The sequence below is a fragment of the Cyclopterus lumpus genome, chromosome 8 (assembly GCF_009769545.1).
Source record: "Cyclopterus lumpus isolate fCycLum1 chromosome 8, fCycLum1.pri, whole genome shotgun sequence".
Taxonomy (NCBI): domain Eukaryota; kingdom Metazoa; phylum Chordata; class Actinopteri; order Perciformes; family Cyclopteridae; genus Cyclopterus; species Cyclopterus lumpus.
In genome coordinates this window covers 21405957-21416920 of record NC_046973.1, presented here as the reverse complement: position 1 = coordinate 21416920, position 10964 = coordinate 21405957, and the positions used below count along the sequence as shown (strand labels likewise).

Genomic DNA, 10964 nt, shown 5'->3' with positions numbered 1-10964 from the left:
CAAGACAGGCCACTCAACAGAGACTGCCGTCCTTGCTGTCTCTGAGCAGCTTCACACTGCTAGAGCAGCCTCTCTCTCCTCTGTCCTCATCCTTCACACTAGAGCAGCCTCTCTCTCCTCTGTCCTTATCCTTCACACTAGAGCAGCCTCTCTCTCCTCTGTCCTTATCCTTCACACTAGAGCAGCCTCTCTCTCCTCTGTCCTTATCCTTCACACTAGAGCAGCCTCTCTCTCCTCTGTCCTTATCCTTCACACTAGAGCAGCCTCTCTCTCCTCTGTCCTTATCCTTCACACTAGAGCAGCCTCTCTCTCCTCTGTCCTCATCCTTCACACTAGAGCAGCCTCTCTCTCCTCTGTCCTCATCCTTCACACTAGAGCAGCCTCTCTCTCCTCTGTCCTCATCCTTCACACTAGAGCAGCCTCTCTCTCCTCTGTCCTTATCCTTCACACTAGAGCAGCCTCTCTCTCCTCTGTCCTTATCCTTCTAGACCTTTCTGCTGCCTTTGACACAGTGAACCACCAGATCCTCATGTCCTCCCTCCAGGACCTGGTATCTCAGGCTCTGCTCTCACTCTTCTCATCCTATCTCACCGACCGCTCTTACCGGGTAACCTGGAGAGGATCTGTGTCTGAGCCTTGTCCTCTGACTACTGGGGTCCCTCAGGGTTCAGTCCTTGGTCCTCTTCTCTTCTCTCTGTACACCAACTCTCTCTCTCTGTCATTCTCTCCCATGGCTTCACCTACCACAGCTACGCTGACGACACCCAACTGATCCTCTCGTTTCCCCAATCTGAAACACAGGTAGCAGCACGAATCTCTGCCTGTCTGTCTGACATCTCTCAGTGGGTGTCTGACCGACATCTCAGTGGATGTCTGTCTGACATCTCTCAGTGGATGTCTGATTGACATCTCTCAGTGGATGTCTGACTGACATCTCTCAGTGGATGTCTGCACACCACCTGAAAATTAACCCAGACAAGACTGAACTTCTCTTCCTTCCAGGAAAAGGCTCTCCCACCCACGACCTGTCTATCACCTTCAACAACTCAGTGTTGGCCCCGCCCCCGACTGCCAGGAATCTCGGTGTGACACCTGTCAGTCAACTCTCCCTGACTGCCAACATTACCGCAATAACACGCTCCTGTAGGTACATGCTGTACAACATCAGGAGAATACGACCTCTTCTCACTCAGAAGGCGGTCCAGGCTCTGGTCCAGGTTCTGGTCCAGGTTCTGGTCATCTCACGACTAGACTACTGTAACTCCTCCTTCAGGTCTACCTGCTAATGTCATTCGACCTCTGCAGCTCATCCAGAATGCAGCTGCTCAACTGGTCTTCAACCTCCCGAAATTTACCCACAATCCTCTGCTCCTCCGCGACCTTCACTGGTTACCGGTGGCCGCAGCATCCGCTTCAACACATTGGTACTTGCGTACCGTGCTGGGAACAGATCGGGTCCGGTCTACATCCAGGACATGGTCTAACCTCACACCCAGGACATGGTCTAACCTCACACCCAGGACATGGTCTAACCTCACACCCAGGACATGGTCTAACCTCACATCCAGGACATGGTCTAACCTCACATCCAGGACATGGTCTAACCTCACATCCAGGACATGGTCTAACCTCACATCCAGGACATGGTCTAACCTCACACCCAGGACATGGTCTAACCTCACACCCAGGACATGGTCTAACCTCACACCCAGGACATGGTCTAACCTCACATCAGGACATGGTCTAACCTCACATCAGGACATGGTCTAACCTCACATCCAGGACATGGTCTAACCTCACACCCAGGACATGGTCTAACCTCACACCCAGGACATGGTCTAACCTCACATCAGGACATGGTCTAACGTCACACCAGGACATGGTCTAACCTCACACCCAGGACATGGTCTAACCTCACATCAGGACATGGTCTAACCTCACACCAGGACATGGTCTAACCTCACATCAGGACATGGTCTAACCTCACATCAGGACATGGTCTAACCTCACACCCAGGACATGGTCTAACCTCACACCCAGGACATGGTCTAACCTCAAAACAGGACATGGTCTAACCTCACATCCAGGACATGGTCTAACCTCACACCCAGGACATGGTCTAACCTCACATCCAGGACATGGTCTAACCTCACACCCAGGACATGGTATAACCTCACACCCAGGACATGGTCTAACCTCACACCCAGGACATGGTCTAACCTCACATCAGGACATGGTCTAACCTCACACCCAGGACATGGTCTAACCTCACATCAGGACATGGTCTAACCTCACATCCAGGACATGGTCTAACCTCACACCCAGGACATGGTCTAACCTCACATCCAGGACATGGTCTAACCTCACACCCAGGACATGGTCTAACCTCACACCCAGGACATGGTCTAACCTCACATCAGGACATGGTCTAACCTCACATCAGGACATGGTCTAACCTCACATCCAGGACATGGTCTAACCTCACACCCAGGACATGGTCTAACCTCACACCCAGGACATGGTCTAACCTCACATCAGGACATGGTCTAACGTCACACCAGGACATGGTCTAACCTCACACCCAGGACATGGTCTAACCTCACATCAGGACATGGTCTAACCTCACACCAGGACATGGTCTAACCTCACATCAGGACATGGTCTAACCTCACATCAGGACATGGTCTAACCTCACACCCAGGACATGGTCTAACCTCACACCCAGGACATGGTCTAACCTCATATCAGGACATGGTCTAACCTCACATCCAGGACATGGTCTAACCTCACACCCAGGACATGGTCTAACCTCACATCCAGGACATGGTCTAACCTCACACCCAGGACATGGTATAACCTCACACCCAGGACATGGTCTAACCTCACACCCAGGACATGGTCTAACCTCACATCAGGACATGGTCTAACCTCACACCCAGGACATGGTCTAACCTCACATCAGGACATGGTCTAACCTCACATCCAGGACATGGTCTAACCTCACACCCAGGACATGGTCTAACCTCACATCCAGGACATGGTCTAACCTCACACCCAGGACATGGTCTAACCTCACACCCAGGACATGGTCTAACCTCACATCCAGGACATGGTCTAACCTCACACCCAGGACATGGTCTAACCTCACACCCAGGACATGGTCTAACCTCACACCCAGGACATGGTCTAACCTCACATCAGGACATGGTCTAACCTCACACCCAGGACATGGTCTAACCTCACATCAGGACATGGTCTAACCTCACATCCAGGACATGGTCTAACCTCACATCCAGGACATGGTCTAACCTCACATCCAGGACATGGTCTAACCTCACACCCAGGACATGGTCTAACCTCACATCCAGGACATGGTCTAACCTCACACCCAGGACATGGTCTAACCTCACACCCAGGACATGGTCTAACCTCACACCCAGGACATGGTCTAACCTCACATCAGGACATGGTCTAACCTCACACCCAGGACATGGTCTAACCTCACATCAGGACATGGTCTAACCTCACATCCAGGACATGGTCTAACCTCACATCCAGGACATGGTCTAACCTCACATCCAGGACATGGTCTAACCTCACATCAGGACATGGTCTAACCTCACATCCAGGACATGGTCTAACCTCACATCAGGACATGGTCTAACCTCTACTTCGCTCGGCTTCGGCCAATCAGCTTGTAGCTCCGTCACTTCGAGCTAAACACTCAACAAAGTCCCGACTGTTTGCTGTGCTGGCTCCTCATTGGTGGAACGAGCTCCCCATTGACATCAGGACAGGAAGTCTCTACAAACTATCTACAACATCTTTTTCGACTATACCTTGAATAGGGAAGGTAGCGCCGTAGTAGCACTTTAGTAGCACTTAAATGTCTCTTACTGATAGCACTTTGTAGTTTAGCACTTTGGTAGCACTTAAATAGCTCAAATAGCTTAAATAGTTTGTAGTTTAACTTTATTGAAGAAATTGTACTTGCTTGATTCTTGTTGTTCTGAGTTTGGACTCATGGTTTTATGCACTTATTGTAAGTCACTTTGGATAAAAGCTTCAGCTAAATGACATGAAATGTAATGTAATGTAATGTAATGTAATGACATGTAATGTAATGTAATGTAATGTAATGTAAAAATGACAGACACAGCATTACCACCAAGAGAAGGTTTTATAGCCGGGGGGCGGGCTTGTTTTTAGATTGCATGAACCATGCCGGGTTGCCTAAAAGTAAAGTAGCTTGACCACAGCAGCCTCTGGATGCCAGTCTATTAGTCTGGCTTCATGTTGAACCAGGAATGAAGAGAAGGAGGCTACGCCTTTAGATTAGATTTGTGCAATATCCTGAAGATTGAAGGTAAACCTCGAGAGGTTTCACCATCTGTTCCTCGCCACACTGTATTTATCATCCTGTGAACTCATTGTGACTCATAGGTGTGTAATAGGCAGAGTGCACACAAATAAAAGCTTGACACACACACACACACACACACACACACACAGGTGCTCCTTTGTCGCCAGGCCTGACATGACGGTGCAGTTTGCAGCTCCTGAATGCGTTCCTCTGTCGGCTGAAGTTTCTCTGACTCGGTTCCGTCCAGCCGGTCTGTCTGTGTGTGTGCATGCTCCCAGGAGGCTTCGCTTCGCTCTCCAACGGGTCATTTGGACAGCAAACGCACAGCGAGCAAGCTAAAGAGGGGCTGAATAGGTGTAGTGTTCAGACACAGGAGCGTAACAAAAGAATGACAGAGATGGAGACAGGAAGGTAGCACAAGAGTCTGGGACCATATGTGTAGAATTAGCACAAGCATCTGCATATAGATTAGAGACCTACGGTGTCTGTGTGAGTGTGAGTGTGTGTGTGTTGGTGGGACAGGTGCGAAGGTAGACACACACACACCTTTGTTTTGACGTGGATGTTGGAAGACAATAAATGCTGCTGTAAAGATAATTAATTATTCAACGTTGTGCGATGATACAGATCAGGAAGTATCCTGATGTCTCACTTTTTCTTTGAGCTGTCTTTGAGAATAATAGACGTATGCGGCGTGCAAGTATTTCCTGTTGTGCAGGTGATGCATTGAGCAGGACAGGTGCAGAAATCTAGAGCACTGGGTCAGAGCAGCTCTCAAAGACAGAGGAGGTCCTCGGGCTCAACGGCCTCCTGTCTGGGAACGCTCTTTAAATCTGCACCTGAAGACCTTTTGTAGCTGCAGCTGTTCAGGTCAAAGGAAAGTTTAAAGCTTTGTGTAAAAAGGTGAACAATGTAGTCTGCAATGGTGGCACTCCTGATATCATTGACAGCCATCAAATGATCTTTATTTTATATGTAAAATGCATTTAATCATTACCTTTCTTTCCTTGTCTCCCTCTTCCTTTAGGATCCTCGACTTCCGGCGAGTGCCCCCCGTGGCAGGCCGACTTGTCAACATGACGAGGGAGATCAGGGATGTGACGCGGGATAAGAAGCTGTGGAAGACCTTCTTCATCTCACCAGGTAGAGACTCATACTTAAGAGGCAGAGCAACACTGGCTTCACCTGTAAGACGCTGCAGCTTTAAGTAACCAAAGGTTATGTTTCTGTGATTGAGGCTATTCAAGGCTTTTTACATCCTGGTCTGCTCTTCAAGGCAGTTCCTTGTGTGGTGATCAAGAAAGCCATAGCCCAAAGTCACCACCGGGTGGCACTGTAAACCAGTTTACACACACAATTAAGCCATACACGAGTTTTAAGAAGAAAATAAACACACATCCATATACAACCATCTATTAGAACAAAAAATAAATGGCACAAAATAGAATATCTGTCATTCTCTTTTGTTTGTTTCCTCTTTTCTAAATCAGCGTGTTGTGTTTGTCTCTCCTCAGCCAACAACATCTGCTTCTACGGCGAGTGCTCGTACTACTGCTCCACTGAGCATGCTCTGTGCGGTAAACCGGACCAGATCGAAGGCTCGCTGGCGGCCTTCCTGCCGGACCTGAACCTGGCCAAACGCAAGACATGGAGGAACCCCTGGAGGCGCTCCTACCACAAACGCAAGAAAGCAGAGTAAAGAAACAACACACTCGTGCATCTGTCCGCACACGTCTCGTCAGGGTTTCATCTGATTACTCTGACTGAATATGGATGCAATGGTTTTATTAAGCACATATTTGTATGCGTTATCAGGTGGGAGGTGGACCAAGATTACTGTGACGAGGTTAAGCAGACTCCTCCGTATGACCGAGGCACTCGACTGCTGGATGTCATGGACATGACCATCTTTGACTTCTTAATGGGTAAGAAGGAAATTGGGTATGACATCACGTATAAATGGCAATATGTATGCCTCTTTTTAATCGTATGTTACTTAACTACAGTGTCCTCATATTTACTCCCCACTTTGCTCTCTCCTTGTTCAGGTAACATGGATCGACATCATTATGAAACTTTTGAGAAATTTGGAAATGACACCTTCATTATTCACCTAGACAACGGAAGAGGGTAAAGACACTCAGCATCTTTTGAAGTGTCTGTCTTAACGTCTGCAAAATATTTGACCCACTGAAAATGGTTGTGTTGAAAATCAGTTAATTTAACATGTGACATTGCGAGGTATTAATTGATTGATTTCATTACAATCTGCACACTTTATATTTCTCATGAAGCTCAAGAAGCTTCATCAGAATTAATGAAGCAAAAGGATGAATAGCAATGTCCAACATTGTGTGTGTGATGGTCCATTGTTCTCCTTTATTCTCTCCCTTGTAGTTTTGGAAAGCACTCCCATGATGAGCTGTCCATCCTGGTGCCTGTCAGCCAGTGCTGCAGGTCAGAGTTCAGCTTGTTTGGGAACGTATCGCTGTACTTTTGGTCGAGTTGGTGTTTCTTTGTCCTATGAGTCCTGTGATGTATCGCTCTGAAACCCTCTTGTTTTGGAACTACTCGTGGCCGTTGCTTTAGCACCCCAAGGACAGCGTGTACTCATTGAAGCATCGACTGAGAATGGATTCCAGATTCATGTGTAATGTTTGAACCCTTCAGCGGTTGTGAAGGGCCAACGTGACCTTAAGAGCAGAGGACACAGAGAGCAGTCCAACATCAATCAACCAGACTGAAAATGGGTTTTACAGTGCAGCTTTTTGTGCTAAAGGCCCATCAATTATCTTTTTTTTTAACTTGCTGACTTTTGCTAAATTGACAATAACTTTAGAAAAAGTTAAACATTGCGTTTATGTTTCCCTTTAAAGCTTTTCACCACCAGGGCACAAAGATTATCTTCATTGTATTTCTAACCCAGCAGTTATAAAATCATCTACACAACACAAAAAGCTTTTCCCTTACATGACCCCACATGGCCAGAAAGATACACTAATATATGTTTTGTAATGTCATCATAGCAGGAATAAATACAGCAATATTATAGAGTCGAGTTTATTAAAATAACCTCTTCAATTCCTCTTTTCCAGGGTGAGGAAATCGACGTACCTGCGTCTCCAGCTGCTGGCCAAAGAGGAGTACCAGCTGAGCTCCCTGATGGAGGAGTCCCTGATCCGGGACCGACTGTCCCCGATCCTCATCCAGCGGCACCTCCACGCCTTGGACCGCAGGCTCCGGCTGGTGCTGCAGGTCCTGGCAGGCTGCATAGAGAAAGAAGGTTATGGTAACGTGGTGGAGGAAGATCTCGTCGGGGACTCGGCCACCCACAGGAGCCCAGGCCACAGGTAGTGAGGGCGACACTCTCAGGTGACCGAAACCACCATTGACACGTGAACAATGGACCAAGTCTGTGGCTGTTCAACCAATGGGATTGCACCAAAAGTCCCACTTCGGATATCAAGCTGAATTCAGTGAATTCCAAGACTTGCCATCATTGCCTCTCTGGAAACTGCTTTTAAGAGTGTTTATAACGAAGGAAGTGACCACAGATGCCATGAAAGACTGTGCTCACACAGAGGCTTCGTATTAATCAGATACAGATGTATTGTTGTTGTCGTTGACAGGAAGGAGCCGCCGCTGTGTGCGGATTGTATCCCGTTTGTTTTGAATATGGAGGGGATCATTTAGTTGTATGTGTTTTATTACATTAGTACATAATCAAATGAGAACGTACTCTTATGGCCAGACAAAAAGCTTTATCAGTTATTACGATGGATGGGACTCTTTGTAAAACATGTCAGGTGACAACCCGGAGAATAAGAGGTTCAAAACGGTGGATTCTCTTCACTAACTTTCTGGTCTTGGCGCCGACTCGGACTGATTGAAAATGGTATCGCATACTTATGAACAGCATCAATCTGAGAGCGAGTATATTTGACACTGTAGTTCAAACGGTACGTTCACTTTGCCTTATTCTGATTTTTACCTCTTTTTTCAATCATTTTTTTTCATCTCCCCTTCAAGTCTAGCTCTCGCAACATGCAGCACAACACTAAAATAGTATTTTACAAACCAAAAATAATGCAGAGACCAGTGTGCTGGTTCATGAAATGGTCATTTCATTCCAACTCCTATTCTCAAACGAAGCATCTCAAAATGTTACAGTCGGAATGATATTTCATGTCCAAATGACTATTTATTGGTGTGTCACAAAGAATGAAAGCGGTTTAATAAGTTCTACGTTATGTTGCTTTATATTTGGGGATTTATTTACCTGCGTTACCAGAGCATTTTGGATGCTATTTCAATTCTCATTTCTTTAAATACTGTTTTAAATAGTATTTAATACTATTACACAGATGACAAAGGTATTTGATTTGTGACATCAGGCGGTGCCGTTCAGCTCCTGTGCACTGGCTGACCACCTGAGCAATGACAGAATTACAGTACTTGAATGTTTTGGGGTTGGCAGGATGGACACAAATGGTGTGAAGCCTGCGTAGATGGACTCGAGTCAAAGAGCTGCTTTGAGGGTGTACGGGGGCCAAAAAGGCCTTTGGCACGGTTCTTTGATTTTCACATTCTCGGTGTACATTCCCATAATTACTTTGAAGAGCTAAAAAGCTGCACAGTGATTTGCTTCTGTTTTCTGCTATTGCATTGTTACTGTGAAGATCTGTTTACTAAATGATTAAAGTGTGCAATAAAAAGTCTGATTGTGTGTCTGTGGGTATGATGTGAGGGTTGAGGTGGAATGGGTCCTGTTTATAGGGGTGAGTGAAGATAATTAAACGGGGAGACGGAAACAGCACCCTTGCTCAAGCTCCACTTCCTGCTCCACTTCCTGCTCCACTTCCTGCTCCACTTCCAGTTCCACTTCCTGCTCCACTTCCAGCTCCACTTCCTGCTCCACTTCCTGCTTCACTTCCTGCTCCACTTCCTGCTCCACTTCCTGCTTTACTTCCAGTTCCACTTCCTGCTCCACTTCCTGCTCCACTTCCTGCTTCACTTCCTGCTCCACTTCCTGCTCCACTTCCTGCTTCACTTCCTGCTCCACTTCCTGCTCCACTTCCAGTTCCACTTCCAGCTTCACTTCCTGCTCCACTTCCAGCTCTACTTCCAGCTCCACTTCCTGCTCCACTTCCTGCTCCACTTCCTGCTCCACTTCCAGCTTCACTTCCTGCTCCACTTCCTGCTCCACTTTCAGCTCCACTTCCTGCTCCACTTCCTGCTCCACTTTATGCTCCACTTCCAGCTTCACTTCCTGCTCCACTTCCAGCGCCACTTCCTGCTCCACTTCCAGCTTCACTTCCTGCTCCACTTCCAGCGCCACTTCCTGCTCCACTTCCAGCTTCACTTCCTGCTCCACTTCCCCTCTCCTTGTATTCAAACAGCAGAAACGTGACAACGTCGAACTCTCAACCCCCAAACGACAGAAGACATTAAATAAAGAGCATGTGAGTGATGTCTTCAGACACGTAACCGTACAAATATTCTATCATATTGGATCGATATCACTTTGTAACATAGTAAAGAAATCTGTATACTATCTCAAAAGAATTGTGTCAAAGTATGCAATAATAGGTTGAAAAAAGTCATAAAATAGTGTTGTATAGTTTGTGTTGTATAGTTTGTTGAGAAAGTCATATGAATAATCTAAAATTAATGGTATGGTATCATACTGGTAGAGTATGTTGAAAAAAAGGAGTAAGAAAACGTATGTAAAAAATGTCATTAAAGTCATATTTAAAATGTGTTTTAAAAAAACGTAATCTCGTGGAAAAAAGTAATTATATAATGAGTCGAAAAAAGGGAAACAAATAAAAACCGCTTTGTACAAATTTGAAAGAATTCATACTACAGTATGTTAAAAAAAGACAAAGTATGTCAAAAAATAGTATTAAAAAGTATATATATACTAAAAGAAATCACTATAGTATGTCAAAAAGATGAATCATAAACAATTCTTAGGATAGTATGTGTAAATAAATCCTCAAAAGGTCTTTGTAGGAACGGAGCAATGTTTCAGGTCCTTTGCTCATTTATTTCTTCTCCATTCAATAACTGTGAATAATGTCTGAATGTCTATTACAGACCATATCCTAAAATAGTTGGTAATACAGATTAAACTGATGAGCCAATGCACACGTGACACGTGACTTATTCTGATCAATGCGACAGTGTTGAAGAAACTCTTATTCTTCATAGTTTGTTTACGGTACAAGATGAAAGACCGTTTATTGTCCAGCAGGGGGCGCCAGCGCACCGCAGCTCGGGCCAAGAGGCCGTCACGGGCTTCACGGAGCGCTCCACACCTGGTGGTCACTTTGAGGCGAGCAGAGAGAGAGAGATTGATCCAAATGAAGCTATGAGCTGGTTTTGAAGTGTCTCGAGTATTTTGAGTTGACCTTCACCAAACTAAAGGACACGGAGGCGACACACAGCCCATCATGACGCCGTGTTATGATGGGCTGTCATAAGCAAACTGGTAATGCACCAGCGGGTTGTGCACTAGGATGGTGCAACACTAAATGGGTGTTATTGATTCATTTGCCAAAATTGACCGTTGCCGTCGAAGTCAGATTTTTATTTTTAA

General features: G+C 46.1%; 1 protein-coding gene across 1 annotated transcript in view; it reads left to right on the top strand.

Annotated features, from left to right (window-relative positions):
- Positions 1 to 7779, top strand: part of fam20ca (FAM20C golgi associated secretory pathway kinase a) — a 38676-nt gene extending 30897 nt beyond the window's left edge. Inside the window, 6 exon segments of the mRNA XM_034539529.1 lie at positions 5391 to 5506; positions 5878 to 6058; positions 6179 to 6288; positions 6412 to 6493; positions 6761 to 6820; positions 7459 to 7779. Coding sequence (XP_034395420.1) covers positions 5391 to 5506; positions 5878 to 6058; positions 6179 to 6288; positions 6412 to 6493; positions 6761 to 6820; positions 7459 to 7717 — 808 coding nt within the window. The 3' untranslated portion in view covers positions 7718 to 7779.
- The last annotated feature ends 3185 nt before the right edge of the window (positions 7780 to 10964 follow it).